Below are 19,152 nucleotides of genomic sequence, written 5' to 3' on the forward strand. Positions count from 1 at the left end.
AAAAAAAAAAAAAGCTATGGAGTTGAGACTGAGCATGGAGGTGGAAGGGAAAAGTAGTTAAGGGTCCTTCTCTTGAGGTTCCATTACGAATGTAAACCTCAGTACCTTTGGTTTTACTTGTGCTGAGATCCTAAGTCATCTTCGGCCTCAGCCTCTGCTGTGACAGGCCCAGGTGGGGATTGGAGCTTGAGTACTTGTCCATTTCATCAGTCTGTGAGAGGAGGAAGGAGAGAATACAAGGCAGGCAGAGAGGACTGGAGTCTGCAGGCCATAGGGAGCCAGTGAAGGTGCTTGAGCAAGGGAGGAGCCTACAAAAGTGGTGTGTTAGGAAGATGGCTCTAGGGTGGGGGCAGGTGCAGGCAGGACAGGTTGGGGGTGGGTGGGGTGGTGAGAGTGGAGGTTCAGAGACTGTTGCAGTAATCCAGGGGAGAGGTGATGTGGTGAGGGCTGGGGACAGGGTGGGGGCTGTGGGAGTGGAGAAGAGTGGCAGCGGCAGAGACACTTTGGAGGAAGTGGCAAAATTGATGGGACCTGGGATTAACCTGATGTTGAGAGTAAGGGCCAGAGGGAGCTGAGTGGGCTTCTGTGCTTGAGGCTGCTTGCCTGGGAGATGCTAACAGAGATAAAAATAGGGTCCTGTGCTGCCTCTTTACATGAGTTAATTCATTTGTCCTTTGACTGGCTGTTCTCCCATTTTAGAGATGAGGAAGCTGGAGCTCAGAGAAGTGAAGTCACTCTCCCAAGGCCACACAGCAAGGAGATGGCTGAATCTGGATTCAAACTCAAGCCTGTCACATTTAGGAAGAGATGGGTGTCATCTTATGATGGAGATGCTTGCAGGTCCCCTGGGCAAAGAAAGCCTACAGCCCAGGGGATTTGGACTATGTAGAGAGGACTAGTGGAGGAAGCACTGTGGGGAGGATTAGGGGTTGAGGACTAAGCATTAAAGCCTCCAAGGGCTTAGAGAGGGAGCAGGTGGGAAGGGGAAATCAAGACTCAAGGAAGAATTGATCCCTCAGATCAAATGCTCTTGGAAGGTAGAGAAGGGTGAAGGTGTATGAGGTAAGGCCTCCTGACTGCTGGAAAGACACTGTAACCTGCCGGGATTGTTTGGCCTTGGCACTCAGGGATCCACCCAACTCTCCCCTTCCCAGGCTAGCTGGGCACTTGGTCCTGGGCAGGTCGGGAATGGTGGTGGATGTGAATTGGGAGCCCAGGAAGCCCGTCCTCTTCCTCTTCCCATTCATTTTGCATGGTCAAGCTCACAGACATGGCCCTCCTTCTGGTTGGATTTATTGTTCCCATTGTGCACATGGGGAGACTGAGGGAAGGGACTGCTGGAGTCAGACCATCTGGAATTCTTTTCATCCCTCCCACTGCCTGTAGACTTGGAGGTTTAACTTTTGGAGTCCAGGGTCTTTGGTAGGCTCCACAGCTGGAGAAGGCTCTCTCCTTCATTTCCCCCCGTCTCCTCCCCTTTCTTGGGGGGAGAATTGTGACCAACTGCTTGAGTGACTTGTTTGTGGGAGCCCTGGGCTTCTAGATAAGAGGCTGGTCCAGCTCTCTCTGATCTGAAGGATCTGAGATAAGTGAATCTCCTTGCTGTCCCAGGCCTTGACTCAAAGCGGAACCACTGACCTTGTTCCTTCCAGGGGCAGCGTCCTCCATAGTGAGGGCTCTTTGGAGATCATCTCTTCAACCCTCCCACATCCCAGATGAAGAAACTGAGGCCCAGAAAAACACAGTGCCTGGCTCAGGATCATGCTGCAATTCAAGGGAAATGAAAGCTCCAACCTAGGACTCCTAGGGAGCAGTGAGATCTGCTCTGGGCGTGGAATTCCCTTTCCTCCCAAACTGAGGAGTTAGGGCTGCCAGAGAGGGGTGTCACTAAAAAGAGCTAGGGAGCTGATGTCAAGTGTTCCTTATCAGACTTATCTTAATGGCCCTTAACTCTACTTGAGATTTGAAGAGAGCTGGAGTGGGTGGAGAGGAGGCTGCTACTGACATGGGGAGAATATGATTTTGCAGCCAGTCAGAGTTGGGCTCATATCCTGCCTCGGCCATTACTAGCAGTGTGACCTTGGGCAAGTTTCCCACCCTTGGGGTCAGGGTTTACGCTGGATTGTGTGGTTTTCTTTAAGGTTCCCAGGCACTGTGAGGTGAGTATTAGTCCCACCTTACAGATGAGGAGACTGAGGCCCAGAGAGGCCATTCATTTATCCAAGGCCTGAAATCCAGACCTCCTGATTCCCAGCTCTTTCTTCTCCTTCCTCTGGTGGCTGCCTCTCTGGCATCCATAGATGGGGATAATCATGCCTTGAAGCAACTAAGAAAAGGGCTATGGAAAGCTAGAATTGTACCTTGGCAGAAAGGGATTATTATGTCATTGCTGGGAGCAAATACTGGCCCAGAAACTCATTAGGATATTTATTAATATTATTATAGCTAATTCCTCCCTGCACTAATGCCTGTTCCCCCAGGGCACCCCGTGGGATGGGCTCCTCCCCTCCCTGCTCTGGGCACTCCCTGCCCCCCATTATTTACCTTAGAACCGGCCTGTCTGCTCTTCCCCCGCTGGGGTGGGGCTGGACACCAAGGGAAGGAAGGAGGGGGATTCCTGCACAGGTTGGGTGCAGAGCCCCCGCTTTTCTTTGGGCAGAGATTGAGGCTGTCCCCCCGCAACCTCGACCCTCCTTACCTATTAACTTTCTCAGACTTAGGATCACTAAGGTTGTTGGAGTGAGACCCAGGTTCAAATCTGAGATCTGCCACTCCCTGGCTGGGTGACCTTGAGCAAATTAGTCACTTTCCCTTGAGCCTCCTAGTGCTCACTTGTAAAAAGGAAACCACTCCTGCCTTTTAGCTTTTCTGTTAGGTGTTCTTCGAGACAGTAGAAGAGACAGTGTTTTGAGAACTGTGAAGGGCCTCCACCTGAAAGTTTGTTATGCTCGTTTTCCTTTGTTTTGCCTCTTTGGAGATAAAATCTACAAACACTCTGGGTTCGGGCTCTGCTTCTAGAATGTGTAATGGGGTGGGGGGAGGGCCTTCGTTTGTCCAACTGTATGGTGAGGGGTTGAGGCTAAGGGCCTCTGAACACCCAGAATTCTAGCTCATGGGCTGGCCAGGGGTAGTTCAGACAGGAGTAGGGAGTTGGAGGCTGGGTTGGCTTTGGAGGGTTCAGCCTCCTGAGCAAGGCCACCTGGACAGTTGTGCCCTCCCCCCTCATTCCTCTCCCCTGAGTCAGGCCTGCCTGGCTGTGGGCGCGCCACCACCCCCGCCCCTTGCTCTGGAATGGGGCAGGTTGAGGCCTCACCCCATGGAGGATGTTGCCAAGACAGTGCATGCGCATGCGCGTGGCCTTGGGAGGCAGGGGCTCCCGCCTTTCTTCTCTTTCCCCAGGCTCAGGAAAGCCCCTGAGTAGGGGCCACACACACCTGTTTTCTGTACAGACAGCCCCTTGGCAGGCCCTTGTGAGTCTGTGCAGCCGGTCACGGGTGAGGAAGGCAGGGACCAGGGTGGCTTAGGTGTGCTTTGTGGGTGTGGTTTTGAGAGTACCCACCTGTGGAGGTGGCCCCAGTGGGACGCTGCCCGAGTCCCTGCCCTGGTAAACTGTCTCTGAGTTGAGGAACGTGCAATGTGCCTCCCGGCGTGCTGGGGGCGTGGCCAGGAACAAGGTGTCTTCTCAGATCCAGGAAGCCTCCTCCCCCAGGCAGGTTGGGGATGGGGAGGCAGTGTGGGGTGCTTCCCTCATGGCCTCAGCCCTAGGCTGTACCTCTCTACTATCAGGGCAGAAAGCCCTGGAACAAAGACTCTTAAGCGTGGCTGTGGGCAAGGTCCTTCCACTCTCTGGACCTTAGTTTTTTTGTGAAGTACCCCTCCCTGTCACCTGGGACTCAGGTTGCTGAGCCCCTCCCTAAGCAAGCCACAGGTGTATAGATAGACCTGGGGTGGCTCCGAGAGGCTGCGGGCTCTGACTGTGGGTGGGTAAGGGGAGGGGTGTTGCTGGGGCAACCAGATGTTATCAAGTGTTAAGCCCTTCGATCTCCGGGAATTTGCAGCTGTGGCCCTGCCTGCCAGCTGTGGGCCTGGGACCTTGATGAGCTGATGTTCCCCCACCCCTATCTTGGCAGGAGCTCAGCCCTTAGTTTCCCTGGTTAGAGGGTAGCTGAGGATGACTGTCCTGTGTGGTGAAAGGCTCCAGTTTTAGAGCCAGCCAGAGCTCGGGAAGTCACATGGCTCTCTGAGCTTCACAAGCTTGTGATCAGTTACTAGAAAATTACCCTCCAGTACCTGCCTCGAAGAGGTTTTGTAAGATCCATGAGGACAGAGACTGTGTTTTGCCTTCCGCCGGGACCTGGCATGGTGCCTGGCATGAATTACCCTGCAAATGTTGGTCTACTGGTCTTTTCTGTTTGTGTGAGACTGATAAGAAGGGTGGGTGGGTGGGTCTGACTTAGGAGGGCAAGAGTGAGGACAGTAGGTGGTCAAGAAAGCTCCAATTTGTAGGAATGATGGGGTCCCATGACCCTTCTTCAGAGGGGAGATCAGGTTTGTAGCTGGCAAAGTGCACAGAACATGGCTTTTGGATTCAAGTTGTTCTGAGGCAGAATACTGCTTTGCCAATTATACCGTGAAGGGTAGGGAAGGCAGCTTTATGATGCTTGCTCCCTCTGGCCTCCATTTCCTCATCTATAAAATGGGAATAAAAGTGTCTACTTCTTAGGATTGTTGTTTAGATCTCAATGATTTGTAGATGTGACTATTCAGCTCCACAAATGTTTGTTCTCTGGAGAGCACAGGCTCAGCTTGTGCTTGAGTAGTCTTTGAGAGGCCAGTGCTAGGGTGGCAGCAAATGGGGAAGGAGCTGCAGGGGGGTCGTGTCACTTGGGAGCTGCTGTGAATTTTTAGTTCCCTACGGACTCAGAGAGAAAGGCGCCTATGACAGAGGGGTGTCCTCAGGCACGGCTGGTGGGCTCCTGCACAGATACACATATATAGTTCACAGACTGTCTTTTGCAGTCTCTGCTATGCTTTATAGAGTTACTAGGGGAATCTTTTTTTTTTTAAGCTTTATTTTAATTTAATTTTTTTTTTTTTTTAGGGACAGGGACTTACTGTGTTGCCCAGGCTGTAGTGCAGTGGCACGATTATAGCTCACTATAACCTTGAACTCCTGGGCTCAAGAGATCCTCCTGCTTCAGCCTCCCAGGGAATCTTTTTTTTTTTTTTGTGGTGGAGTTTTGCTTTTGTTGCCCAGGCTGGAGTGCAATGCTGTCATCTCGGCTCACCGTAGCCTCCGCCTCCGCCTCCCGGGTTCAAGCAATTCTCCGCCTCAGCCTCCTGAGTAGCTAGGATTACAGGCATGCACCACTATGCCCGGCTAATTTTGTATTTTAAGTAGAGACAGGGTTTCACTAAGTTGACCAGGCTGGTCTTGAACTCCTGACCTCTTTATCTGCCCACCTTGGCCTCCCAAAGTGCTGGGATTATAGGGGTGAGCCACCACGCTTGGCCGTTTTGTATTTTTTTTTAGCAGAGTTTGCCATGTTGGCCAGGCTGGTCTCAAACTCTTGACCTCATGTGATCTACCTGCCATGTTGGCCAGGCTGGTCTTGAACTCTTGACCTCACGTAATCTACCTCCCTCAGCCTCCCAAAGTGCTAGGATTACAGGTGTGAGCCACCGTGCCAGGCTGGAATGTATATACATATTCTTTGAGACAGTCTCGCTCCGTCACCCAGGCTGGTGTACAATGGCGTGATCTTGGCTCACTGCAACTTCTGCCTCCCAGGTTCAAGCGATTCTCTCACCTCTGCCTGCCTAGTTGCTGGGACTATAGGCACATGCCATCACGCCTGGCTCAGTTTTGTAGTTTTAGTAGAGACGGGATTTTACCATGTTGATCAGGCTGGTCTTGAACTTCTGACCTCAAATGATCTTCCTGCCTCAGCCTCCCAAAGTGCTGGGTTACAGGCGTGATCCACCACACCCAGCCTATTTTATTTTATTTTTAATTTATTTTTAAGACAGAATCTCTGTTGCCTAGGCTGGAGTGCAGTGGTGGGATCTCGGCTTACTGCAACCTCTGCCTCCAGGTTCAGGCGATTCTCCTGCCTCAGCCTCCTGAGTAGCTATAATTACAGGTGTGCACCACCATGCCTGGCTAATTTTTTTTTTTTTTTTTTTTTTGTATTTTTAGTAGAGACTGAGTTTCATCATGTTGGCCAGGGTGGTCTCATACTCCTGACCTCAGGTGATCCGCCTGCCTCAGCCTCCCAAAGTGCTGGGATTACAGGTGTGAGCTACTACACTTGACCGATTTTAATTTTTAAAGACAGGGTCTCTCTCTGTCACCCAGGCTGGAGTGCAGTGGTTCAAACATGGCTCACTGCAGCCTCGAGCTCTCAAGCTCAAACAGTCCTCCTGTCTTAGTCTCCCAAGTAGTTGGGGCCCCAGGTGTGTGTACCACGCCTGGCTAATTTTTAAAAATTTTTGTAGAGATGGGGTCTTGCCATGTTGCCCAGACTGATCTTCAACTTCTAACCACAGGCCAACCTTCTGCCTTGGCCTCTCCTAGTACTGGGATTACAGGTGTGAGCCACCGTGCCTAGCCTGTTCTTTTCTTAGAGGGGCTTTTCTTTTTTCTTTCTTTCTTTCTTTTTTTTTTTTTTATGAGATGAAGTTTCACTCTTGTTGCCCAGGCTGGAGTGCAAATGGTGTGATCTCAGCTCACTGCAACCTCTGCCTGCCAGGTTCAAGCAATTCTCCTTCCTCAGTCTCCCACGTTGCTGGGATTACAGGCATGCTCCACCACTCCCAGCTAATTTTTTGTATTTTTAGTAGAAATGGGTTTCACTATGTTGGCCAGCCTGGTTTCGAACTCCTGACCTCAGGTGATCCACCCACCTTGGCCTCCCAGAGTGCTGGGATTACAGGTGTGAGCCATAGTGCCTGGCCAAAGCGCTTTTCTTGACAACCTAACTAAACCACTCTCCACACTGGCCCCACCAAACCTTCCTGTCACAGCTCTGCAGTCTTCACTACCCAAAATTACATTGTTAGTTTACCTCATCCATGTATTCATCAAATATTTATTGAACTCAACTCATAGCATGTTTCAGGCACTGATTTATACTCTGGGGATAAACTGGTGAACAAGATAAAGAAGTTCTCCATTAATGATAGTCCCTAGTACTAGGTTGATAAATGTTTGCTGATAAACGAATGGATGTAACAATCCTTTTTTTTTTCTTTTTTTTCTTTTTGAGATGGAGTCTTGTTCTGTCACCCAGACTGGTGTGCAGTGGTGGGATCTTAGTTTACTGCAGCCTCTGGCTCCTGGGTTCAAGAGATTCTCCTGCCTCAGCCTCCGAAGTAGCTGGGATTATAGCCATGCACCACCACACCCAGCTAATTTTTTTTTTTTGAGGGGGAAAGAGTCTTGCTCTGTCACTCATGGAGTGCAGTGGTGCGATCTTGGCTCACTGCAACTTCCATCTCCCCAGTTCAAGTGATTCTCTTGTCTAGCCTCCCAAGTAGCTGGGATTACAGGAGGCTGCCATCACGCCAGGCTAATTTTTGTATTTTTAGTAGAGACGGGGTTTCACCATGTTGGCCAGGCTGGTCTTGAACTCCTGACCTCAGCTGATCCGCCCGCCTGGGCCTCCCAAATTGCTGGGATTACAGGTGTGAGCCACAACAATCTTATAAAGAGGAGTTATTGGCCTTGTTTTCATATGAGATCATGACTTGTGTGATGGAGCTGGATTTGAACCTGGACTTGACTTCCTTCCCAGTACTTCTCCACTTCCTCTCCTTTTTTTACTGCCTTCACCTATGGGCTGTTTCTTGGCTAATTCTGTTCTCTGCCTGGTGATCCAGGACAGAATCACTGACAGACTGGGGCCCATGTGAAGAATCCCAGGCTAGGGGAGAAGGAGGTCTGCTTTGAAGTCCAGCTTTGCAAGATTAAGTGTGATCTTGGAGAGTTCACTGTGCTTCTCTGGGCTTCTGATGTCACATTGTCAGTGGGAAGAAAGTCCTTTGGAAAGTGTGGGGCTGAACATATGTATGAGGGGCTGTACTGCCAGACACTGTGGTTATGCTCTGGGCATCTCCCTGGCTTCCCAGGACTGTGTCCTGGTACTGGCCCCTGCCCCTCTGGGGGGCTCTGCCCATAGCCTTGCCATCCCACAAGTAGCCCTGGGCTCCTGCTTGCCTGGCTGCTGCATGCTCTGAGCTCTTTCCCCAGGGAATTACCCTGGCCAGCCAGTAGGCTTGGGGGTGGGCACCCTGCCAAGTCTAGTCTGGTGGCCCCTCCACCTACCATCTGGCAGCAGGGACCCCTGCCTTAGCTCTGGACTTGGGGGCAGGGTGAGTGATCCGCTACTGGATTGAGTATCTTTGGTCCCCCTAGTCATACTCTGCTGGAGCAGATCACCCACGGACTCCTGGCCTCAGTTTCCTTTCTGTGCCCCTGCACCCCACTTGAGGGGCGGGGTCAGCAGATGGGCGGGATCAGTAGCGAAGGTGGGAGGAGGACCTGGAGATCAGCCCCTCCCCCTCCTCTGCCTGGAGCCGGCGCTCTGCAGCCGGGCGGGAGGGCTCGCATCCCCATAGTGCTGGGTTACAGTGAAGGCACACCCCGCACTCTGCTCCGGAGAGGCTGGGTAGGATAGGGAACGTCCCGAGTGGCGCCCGCAGTCATGGTGGTGTTCCTGGGCCGCCACCTTCCGGTGCTTCTAGGGCTGTTTAAGAAGAAGGGTGAGTGGGTGTGGCTTGGGGGGAGGGGAGGGATGCTCGAAGCCACCCTTTGCCAGACCCTTACGTAGACTGGGGGATCAAGGCTGGGCAAGAGTAATGGGATGGGGGCTGGAGGCTGGTAATGAGGCCAGAGTCTCCCTTCCGGCTGTGCTTTTGTCCAGTCGCTTTGTTGCTGCCTTTGTCTGGGCCCTGCTTCTGGCGTGGGAGGATGGATCCAGGTGTCTGACCTTGAAGCCTGCAGCCCTCCCTCGAAACTTGCCTCCCTGCCGGGGTGCCCACACTTTACTGGGTATAGCCTCCCATTCAAGATGTACTAGCCTTTCCTAGTGTGCAAGGGAGGACAGGACGTGGGGAGCCCAGAAGAGAGGAAAGTAGTGCCACTGGAAGTTGGGGAGCCTGCTCAGTGAAATCCTGCCTAGAAGCCTGAGAATGGAGAAGTTTTGGAGGGAGGGGCCTGTTCCTCCTTCCTTCTCCTAGGAATTGGGCTTTCAGACCTGGATTAAGACATAGGGGCCAGAGTTTATTGGACTTTTGAGGGTCGGGGACCCCCAGTCTGAGTGTGATCCAGGAGTCTCCTCTGGGAACCCGGAGTTGAGTCCAGGGTCTGCCTGACTCCTGTTGCTGGGTGACCTTAGGCAAGGCCTTTCCCCTTTGAGCCCCTTCTCCACTGGTAAACTCTGGGGATCTAGTGCGCTGGTCTGGTCGGATCTGTTGGGGGCCTCCTGGCTCTGACCTGTGGGATTCCTGCAGACTCCCTGGGGCAGGAGCTCTGGCTGTTGACAAATGGGCTGAGGGAGGAAGAAAGGCAGGTTTCTGAACTGAAGACCCTGCTCCTGGGGCATGGCCCTTTAAAGGGCTTGTTTTGTTCCTGTCCCTTTATAAGGTGCTACCAAGGTCACATGACCCTCCCAGCGCTATTGCTTATGTTGTAGGTTTCATTTAAAGCGGGGCTGGGGCTGCAAAGTGCTGACACAGTCCCCCATCCCCAGGATTAGATGGCCATCCCCTCTATGGGCGGGGCTTGTAACAGGATCCTTTGTAATGGATCCCTGGCTCCTCTGCTACAGGGGCCAGGGCCAGGGCCTCCAGGAGTGGGGGATACCTGGGACTTTTTCCCCAAGAGAGACTGGAGCTCCCTTGGGGAGTTGGAGGGGCCTGTGTCTTTCTTCTCCCCTCCCCTGCCCATCCTTCCATTAAGGGGCAGCCACATGGGTGAGTAGGGGACTCAGGAGGCCATCTCCTTGGTCTGCATCCCCCTTCCCCACCACCTAGGATTTTCTGGGAATCTGGCTGTAACTCCTGCCAGCTCCCTTGCCTTCCTAATTTTTCATGGTATCTTTTTCCTAGACCTGGGCCAAAGGGTTGCATGAAAAGGGTGGTTTGTTTTCCTGTGAAGTGGGGTTTTGGGTATGGAGGTGAGAGCAATGTATTTGCTATGGGCTATGTGTATGCTGGGGATGTCTTTTGTGGGACCCTGAGTGATGTGTGAGTACACAGTTGTATATATACTTGGTTACTGTTTGTTTATATACAGAGCAGGGACTGTGGGTGTTGTATGTTTACGTGCGGGCTGGATGTGCTCAGTGTGTACCTATGTGTGTTTATACTCGGATGCTCTTTTTTTATATACGTGAATGATGTCTGTGGGTGCTGTATACATACTCAATAGACCTGTGTACCTGCGTGCCCTGCGTGTGGTGCCTTATATGGGGCCCTTTCTGTGGTGTGGGTACTCAGATATATGTACACTGGGGTGTAGTTTATGTATAATGGGGACTGTGTGTGTTGAGTGCATACTCCAGAACTGTGGGTTATGTGTCCAGACTGGGGGAAGGGGGCATTGTTTGTGTATGCAAGGGTCGTGCGTAGTCTGGGGACCATGGATGCCCTTGCCGTGATACCTGTGCATCCCCAGGGCCCAGATGTCTTCACCTCATTTCCCTGCCTCCTCTCTCCAACTAGGCTCTGCCAAGGCTGAGAATGACAAACGTCTAAGTGTAGGGCACAGCCAGGGGCCAGGGTCTACAGTGGATGAGCACCAGGACAATGTCTTCTTCCCCAGTGGACGACCCCCACACCTGGAAGAGCTGCACACGCAGGCCCAGGAGGGGCTCCGCTCCCTCCAACACCAAGGTAACCTTCCCTTCAACTCCCCTCCCCTCTCCTCCCTCCAGTGCTGCTCTCTCAGCTCTCAAGGTCAGGGGCGTAACCCAACATACCCTTCTGGTATTTTCCAGAGAAACAGAAACTGAATAAGGGTGGCTGGGACCATGGAGACACCCAGAGCATCCAGGTGAGCCCTGCCTTCAGCTCATTCCTGACTCTTCTCTCCCTGCTTAACTTATGGCAAGGATGTCTTAGAACCTTTCTGGGTCTCAGTTTCCTTCCTCTATCACAAAGGGCTATGCTAAATGACCCCTGAGGGTTAGTCCAAGGTTACTCAGTGCTAGGTGATGCTGGAGGGGATCTGTGAGTCAAAAGTTCTAGTGGGAGGCTGGGCGCAGTGGCTCACACCTGTGATCCCAGCACTTTGGGAGGCTGAGGCAGACGTATCACTTGAGGTCAGGAGTTCAAGACCAGCCTGGCCAAAATGGTAAAATCCCATCTGAACCAAAGATACAAAAATTAGCCAGATATGGTGGGAGGTACCTATAATCCCAGCTCCTTCAGAGGCTGAGGCAGGAGAATTGCTTGAACTTGGGAGGCGGAGGTTGCAGTATGCCAAGATTGCACCACTGCAGTTCCACCTGGGCAACAGAGTGAGCCTCCATCTCAAAACAAAAATAAAAACCAAAACGTTCCAGTGGGAGCCCTGAAGAGGCAGCCCCACCCCACCTGGATCAGGGCCTGATCTTCTTCTTCCCTGATAGTCCTCCCGGACAGGGCCAGATGAAGACAACATCTCCTTCTGCAGCCAGACCACATCCTACTTGGCTGAGAGCTCCACAGCAGAGGACGCGCTCTCCATTCGCTCGGAGATGATCCAGCGCAAAGGTGGATTCATGGGGAGGGGAGAGGGACGGTGGGCACTGTAGGGTCCCAGCTTCTGTTTTTTTCCTCCTTATCCGCTGTTTCGCCAGGCTCTTTGATTCAGTGAATTCAGAAAACACAGTACCCTGTGTCCTCTTGCACTTTCATGATATACACTGACTATAAAGCAGTTAAGAGTTAGAAAATCTTAACTCTTGGGGGCCTAGTATAACTACTTGCGAGTTGTATGACCTTGGGAAAACCCTTAACCTCTTTGAACTTCTGTTTGATGTTTTATAAAAATGAGGATAAGTACCTTATTGGAATGAATGCCAAATGTTTAGCATGCCAACTAACACATAATAATATGTTCACTAAATAATAAGCTATCACTAAAGGGAAATTACCGTTGTTCACTTAACAGCCTTCCAAAAGTCTTACGGAAAAGAAGCCTCTAGCTTTGTTTAACCTAACCTTGCCCTTACCTACTTGACTGCAGAAACCATTTCTCGCAGAGCTCTTATTACAGAAGTAGTGCCCTGCAGAAAGTGCCCTGAGTCCTTTTGCTCTAACAGTTTTTCTCCCCCTGGACTGGCCCCCAGGCTCCACCTTCCGACCCCATGACTCATTTCCCAAATCCGGAAAGTCAGGGCGGCGGCGGCGGGAGCGGCGGAGCACTGTGCTGGGACTCCCGCAGCATGTGCAGAAGGAGCTTGGTGAGCCCTGGGATAGGAGGGCAGTGGTGGTGGGTGGGGAGCCTTGGTCAACCCCTCTCTGCTGACCCCACCTCTTCCCCATCCCTTCCAGGCCTGCGGAATGAGCATGAAGCACCAAGCACGCCCCGGCCTCCTGGTGTGAGGGATGCTGTGCGCATCCCCACGGTGGATGGCCGCCCCCAAGGCACCACAGGGATGGGGGCCCGGGTGTCCCTGCAGGCGCTGGAGGCGGAAGCAGAGGCTGGCGCTGAGACAGAGGCCATGCTGCAACGCCACATTGACCGTGTCTACCGGGATGACACCTTTGTTGGCCGGTCCACAGGCGCCCGGCCCCCACCATTGACCCGGCCCATGTCCCTAGCAGTGCCTGGACTGACAGGAGGGGCAGGGCCTGCAGAGCCCCTGAGCCCGGCCATGTCCATCTCCCCCCAGGCCACCTACCTGTCGAAGCTGATACCACATGCCGTGCTGCCACCCACAGTGGACGTGGTGGCCCTGGGCCGCTGCAGCCTGCGCACACTAAGCCGCTGCAGCCTGCACTCAGCCAGCCCGGCCTCCGTCCGCTCGCTGGGGCGCTTCTCCTCGGTCTCCAGCCCACCGCCCCGCAGCCGCCACCCTTCCTCCTCCAGTGACACCTGGAGCCACTCTCAATCCTCTGACACCATTGTGTCTGATGGTTCCACCCTCTCTTCTAAGGGTGGCTCTGAGGGCCAGCTGGAGGGCTCTGTGGCTAGCAGTAGTGTGGCACCCCCTCCCCAGGGAGGCAGTGGGAGGGGCTCCCCCAGTGGGGGCAGCACTGCCGAGGCCTCAGACACACTCAGCATTCGGAGCAGTGGGCAGTTGTCCGGCCGGAGTGTGTCCCTACGTAAGCTGAAGCGGCCTCCACCCCCTCCCCGCCGGACCCACTCCCTCCATCAGCGGGGCTTAGCCATGCCTGACGGGCCCTTAGGGTTGCCCCCAAAGCCTGAGCGTAAGCAGCAGCCCCAGCTGCCTCGGCCACCCACCACTGGTGGCTCAGAAGGGGTGGGGGCAGCACCCTGTCCATCCAACCCAGCGAACAGCTGGGTGGCCTGCTTGTCTCCAGGTGGCTCCCGGTGCCCCCTACGCTCCCCAGAACGGACGCTTTCACCCTCCAGTGGATACTCTAGCCAAAGTGGTACTCCCACCCTCCCTCCCAAGGGCCTGGCAGGTGCCCCTGCTTCGCCAGGCAAGGCCCAGCCCCCTAAGCCAGAGCGTGTCACGTCGCTTCGCTCCCCTGGGGCCTCCGTGTCCTCTTCTCTCACGTCTCTGTGTTCCTCCTCCTCTGACCCAGCCCCCTCAGACCGCTCTGGGCCACAGATGTTGACCCCCCTGGGTGACAGGTTTGTCATACCTCCTCACCCTAAGGTGCCTGCCCCCTTCTCCCCACCTCCCTCCAAGCTCAAGAACCCCAACCTAGCTGCCCCTGCTCCGGCTACTCCTGCTGCAGTTACTGCGCCTGTCTCTACCACTGATGCCAGTCCTCAGTCCCCTTCCATTCCCCAGACATCCTTGACCCCACTGCAGGAGTCTCCCATCGTCTCCAAAGACCAGTCGCCCCCACCGTCCCCACCCCCATCTTATCATCCACCCCCACCACCCACTAAGAAGCCAGAGGTGGTTGTGGAGGTGCCGTCTGTTCCAGAGACTGCTGAGGAGCCCCTCCAAGATCCCAACTGGCCCCCACCTCCACCCCCTAACCCTGAGGAGCAGGACCTGTCCATGGCTGACTTCCCTCCACCGGAGGAGGCCTTTTTCTCTGTGGCTGGCCCTGAGCCTGCAGGCCCTTCAGGCTCCCCAGAGCTTGTCAGCTCCCCGGCTGCTTCGTTCTCAGCTACTGCTTCGCAGAGTCAGCCACCGGGTAGTTCAGACCCTCCTCTAGCTCCACCAGCCCTAGCTCCACCAGCCCCAGCTCCTGCTAGTTCTGCCCCAGGGCTTGTGGCCAAGCTCCCTCAGAAGGAACCAGTGGGCAGCAGCAAGGGTGGTGGGCCTCCCAGGGAGGACACGGGTGCGCTCCTGGTCACGCCCTCGCTCCTGCAGATGGTGCGGCTGCGCTCCGTGGGTGCTCCAGCAGGGGCTCCCAACCCGGCACTGGGGCCATCGGCCCCCCAGAAGCCACTACGAAGGGCCCTGTCAGGGCGGGCCAGCCCGGTGCCTGCCCCCTCCTCAGGGCTCCATGCTGCCGTCCGACTCAAGGCCTCCAGCCTGGCCACCAGCGAGGGCCTCTCAAGTGCCCGGCCCAATGGACCACCTGAGGCAGAGCCACGGCCTCCTCAGTCCCCTGCCTTGATGGCCAGCTTCATCTTCTCCAAGGGCACTAAGAAGCTGCAGCTGGAGCGGCCCGTGTCCCCTGAGACCCAGGCTGACCTCCAGCGGAATCTGGTGGCCGAACTCCGGAGCATCTCAGAACAGCGGCCATCCCAGGCCCCAAAGAAGTCACCTAAGGCTCCCCCGCCTGTGGCCCACAAGCTGTCTGTGGCAGTCCCTCCACCCGCCTCCCCCAGTTACCCTCGAGCTGAGCCCCTTACTGCTCCTCCCACCAACGGGCTCCCTCACACCCAGGACAGGACTAAGGGGGAGCTGGCAGAGAATGGAGGTGTCGTGCAGCTGGTGGGCCCAGAGGAGAAGATGGGCCTCCCAGGCTCAGGTACAGTGGGGTCCCATTGCTGATGCAGGAAAGCAGGAATCTGAAGACCTGTGGGGGTGGGTTTGCTCTTGGATCTTTAACTTTTCTGGTCTGAGGATGCGTGGGAAGGGTGAGCTGTCACCCTTGCTGGGCCCCAGAGGAGGAGAATGGTGTGTGAGCTTCAGGCCTACTGTGTTAGAATTCTGACTTTACCCCTTTCCCTACCCTTCCTAGCTACATTGTAAAGTGTGGGGAAGTGACACCTATTATAGTGTCAGAACATTTGTAAGGTGTCCAGCCCAGTGCTTCAGGCACAGTAAGTCAAAGGTTTAAGAAGGTTGGGTGAGGGTATTCCTTGTTGGGCTCTTCGTGCCAGAACCAAGCCAGGAGGCCCCTTCCTAAGTGTCCCTTCTTTTTCTCCCCCAGACTCACAGAAGGAGCTGGCCTGACCACCAGGCACCTCACTGGCACTGCTGACCCATCCCAGAAACACAATCTCAGGGACCCGAGCAGCTCCAAGGACGAGGATACAGCAGACACAACCTAATAGAGAGGGCGCCTGCAGCCTTAACCTCCACGGCCTTCGATACTTATGCAAGCCTGGTGTTGCTCCTGTCCTCCGAATCATCCCGCGCTCATGCCTTTTCCCGAATGGGTTCACCTCCGGCAGCTGCCGCTTCAGTCTTGGCCTTAGCCTCATTTTGAAGGAGGTAGCTGGTGGGAGAGGGTGACTGCTTCCCCTGCTGGCCCTGAGGCCTCAGAGTTGGGAGCAGGACACCTTACCTGAGTTTGTTTCATTTTTTTTCATGTCCAAACCATGCACATACTATAGTCCAGAATCAAAGCACTTTTGAAAGTGGCTGCATGGCCATCCTCCAGGGCCCAGGAAGACGCATTCCAAGGGCCTGTTTACATAGCAGTGGAATCCATTCCCGGCAGCCAGCCCATAGCTTGGGACCAGCCTGTGCCCTCCTCCCCAATCCAGTTTACTCCTCTTGGTTCTTGGAGGTGGTCAAGTCATTATGTTCCCACAGGCTTCCCTAGGCTGGGGGCAGGGGTGGGGCTGTGGAATTCCAAAGCACAAAAGGTGCAGAGGGGACTAGCCTTCCTGTGCCTCAACTCACCAACCAACCCCCTGCCTTCCAGTTTTGCCAGGTGCTGCATGCCAGGGACAAGTAGGAGACTGCCAGGGCCCAAAGAAATGGGTGAGCAGAGCAGTAGAGTCGCCTTGGGGCACTTGGCAGTGTCCAGCACCTGCGCCTTGACTACTTGAGCACGCTAGGGTGGCTGGGCACCCAGCACTTCAGAGGCAGGAGCCTTTGGGCTGAGCAAGCACCGAGAAGGTGGATGGAAGGGAGCACCTGGTGGCGGAGCGCTTCCTTGGGCAGTGGGCCCAGGCCTGGCCCTCTGGACTTCATTCTCTGACCTTTCTACTCATTTCGGTGCATGTCCTTTCTGCAGCTGCCTTTCAGCACATGTGGTTCCACTGCGGGGAGCTGACGCTGAGTGACAAGGATGGGAAGCCACAGGTGCATTTTACTCATCTTCCCTAGTCAGTGAGGGGCATCCAGTGCTCTAGGGCAGGCTGGGTGGTGGTCCCCTAGGTATCAGGCTCTCCTACCACACTCTCCTCCAGGAATGTTAACCTTTCTATTTTCAGCCTGTGCCACCTGTCTAGGCAAGCTGGCTTCCCCATTGGCCCCTGTGGCTCCACAGCAGTGTGGCTGCCCCTCAGGGCCACCCCTTCTTTCTTGATCCTCTTTCCTCAACAGTGACTTGGGCTTGAATCTGGCAAGGAACCTTGCTTTTAGCTTCACCACTAGGGAGAGAGGTTGACATGACCCCCCCACCCCCGCTCACCAATAGCTGGGAACAGAGGGGATGTGGTGAGAGCCGGGTTCCTCTGGCCCCCTCCAGGGCTTTTTCAGCTTGTCACTACTGTCTTCTCCCTGTAGCTAATCAAACAATGTCCTTCCCTTGCTTGTGGGCAGTGGAGAGTGCTGCTGGGTGTATGCTGTGCCTGCCCACTGAGTTGGGGAAAGAGGATAATCAGTGAGCACTGTTCTGCCCAGAGCTCCTGATCCACCCCACCCCCTAGGATCCACGACTGAGTCAAAGCTGCATGAAACCAGGCCCTGGCAGCAAACTAGGACCCGCTGGAGGCAGGAGGGAGCCTGACTTCTGTCTGTCCCTCCCCTCCTCCAACGTTACTGGAACTCTATCCTGTTAGGATCTTCTGAGCTTGTTTCACTGCTGGGTGGGACAGAGGACAAAGGGGAAGGGAGGGTCTAGAAGAGGCAACCTTTCTTCGTCCTCTGGGGTAAAAAAGCTTGACATAGAGCAAATGGAGACCAAAAGCCTCTGATTTTTAATTTCCATAAAATGTTAGAAGTATATATATACATATATATATTTCTTTAAATTTTTGAGTCTTTGATATGTCTAAATAAAAAAATCCATTCCCTCTGCCCTGAAGCCTGAGTGAGACACATGAAAAAAACTGTGTTTCATTTAAAGGTGTTAATTAAATGATTGAAACTTGGCTGTGGCTGCTGTTGCTTAATGGGGGAGGGACAGGGCAGTGGTCTGGGCCCACATTTAGAAGGGAAAATGTTTTCTCCTGCACACATTGGACCCAAGTGTGGGCCTCTTCTGCTTACTACTGCCAAAGGGACAGTCAAGGTGTCTCGTCCATCCTACGCCACCCAAGTCCCCATTACAGGGTTAAGGAACCCCAGGCTAGGTGAGGGGCCAGCAGCTGCCTCACACTTGTGTTCTCTCCTGAGATGGTCCAGCTCATAGACAGGCCACATCCAGACACCCTTGTTCAGACATTTTATTTGAATTTATGACAGTGATGGGGATTTGACTGAGAGGCCTTATGAAGTATCCTACCCTCTCTAAAGACAGAATCACTCTCTGCCACCCATTCTGCCTGATGCTAACAGCATGCAGCTGGTTTATGGAGTGTCCCAGCCTAGCTGGATCAAGGGAAATTCCAGGAGCCCTGGGGTAGGCCCTGCCCCCCCAGTGCCAAGCCTCAGGCTAAGAAGACATCGGGAAAGCTGCCAACCACTTGGTAGACCACTAGGTTCTGTTTTCCCTTCCCTTTCCTTTTCAAATCCCACAATTTCCTGTTGGGGAGAAGCTGTAATTAGCCCAGTCCGGGTACTAGATCCCAGCTAGAGGTGAAGCTGCTGGGGTAACTCCAAGAAAACCTGGGCACCAATATTTTTCCAATTACAAGGACTGTGGCATAAATTTTTAAATGAGTTATATCGAAAACAGATTTCTCAAGTCAGCTTCAAGGGAAAAAGGTAGGGCTGGACTCCCTGCTGCTGCCCAGCCCTTGTTAGGGGTCAGTCTCTCACTGTAGCCAGACCGGAAGATCCTGGGTTCTGGGGAGGGTAAGCTGCCCCTTATTGAGTTCTGCACCTAATAAAGAGTCCAAACCCGCTGCTTACGTGTCCTGAAAGATGGGTAAACAGGGATGGAGCAGACTGAAGACACAAGATCAGCAGACTGATGGATGGAGCACATTGAAGACACAGCAGATGACTCAGTGGTGGGAGAAGGGAGGAAGACACTGGGCTGGCTAGCTAATGTTCCCCCCTTTCAGCGATTTACAGGAAATGGACCCCAGCTTGGTAATGAAGTTGGTTTGTTTCCACTGTGCGATGCACTCCTCAGATATTTTAAAGTCAGCCTGGACAAGATAGATAACAAAAAAGATTTTAATGACGGTGGTGGGACTACAAGAAAACTCTTATATACCAGCAGGGTAAGCTGGCTCAGCTTCTCTAAGAGATGCTTGTCAAAAGCTTTCATGTTCATATTTTTGACTCAAGTAAGTTCATTTTAGGGAAGTTTAAGAATATAATCCTAAGTGCAAAGGCCTATGTACCCAGACATCTGTCACATCATTCTAATAGTGAAAAACTCAGAATAACCTTGATGTCTAGTAAGCGTTTAGATTTTGATAATTATGTTAGAATACTATACAGTGCAACCCCCTTCAACGTTTTAAGAAGATGGGGAAATTTTTTTTTTTTTTTTTTT

The 19,152-nt window shown here is 53.6% G+C and overlaps 2 protein-coding genes across 4 annotated transcripts in view; one reads left to right on the forward strand and one right to left on the reverse strand.

The window, feature by feature from the left end:
- KIAA1522 (KIAA1522 ortholog) overlaps positions 1-17,635 on the forward strand; it is a 33,891-nt gene extending 16,256 nt beyond the window's left edge. For 2 of the 3 annotated variants that reach the window (XM_017527956.2, XM_017527957.2), the window contains exons 2-7: positions 10,726-10,896; positions 11,001-11,056; positions 11,634-11,757; positions 12,336-12,449; positions 12,541-15,114; positions 15,520-17,635. In XM_017527956.2, the coding sequence (XP_017383445.1) occupies positions 10,726-10,896; positions 11,001-11,056; positions 11,634-11,757; positions 12,336-12,449; positions 12,541-15,114; positions 15,520-15,542 (3,062 nt within the window). In that variant the 3' untranslated portion in view covers positions 15,543-17,635. Of the gene's footprint in view, positions 1-8,567; positions 8,764-10,725; positions 10,897-11,000; positions 11,057-11,633; positions 11,758-12,335; positions 12,450-12,540; positions 15,115-15,519 lie in introns of those variants that run through there. The other variant, XM_017527959.2, reaches the window with a different exon arrangement.
- Positions 17,636-17,911: 276 nt separating this feature from the next.
- Positions 17,912-19,152, reverse strand: part of YARS1 (tyrosyl-tRNA synthetase 1) — a 42,657-nt gene continuing 41,416 nt past the window's right edge. Inside the window, exon 13 of the mRNA XM_017527960.2 lies at positions 17,912-18,799. Coding sequence (XP_017383449.1) covers positions 18,689-18,799 — 111 coding nt within the window. The 3' untranslated portion in view covers positions 17,912-18,688. The remainder of the gene's footprint in view (positions 18,800-19,152) is intronic.

This window comes from Cebus imitator, unplaced genomic scaffold (genome assembly GCF_001604975.1).
Source record: "Cebus imitator isolate Cc_AM_T3 unplaced genomic scaffold, Cebus_imitator-1.0 Scaffold51, whole genome shotgun sequence".
Lineage (NCBI taxonomy): Eukaryota > Metazoa > Chordata > Mammalia > Primates > Cebidae > Cebus > Cebus imitator.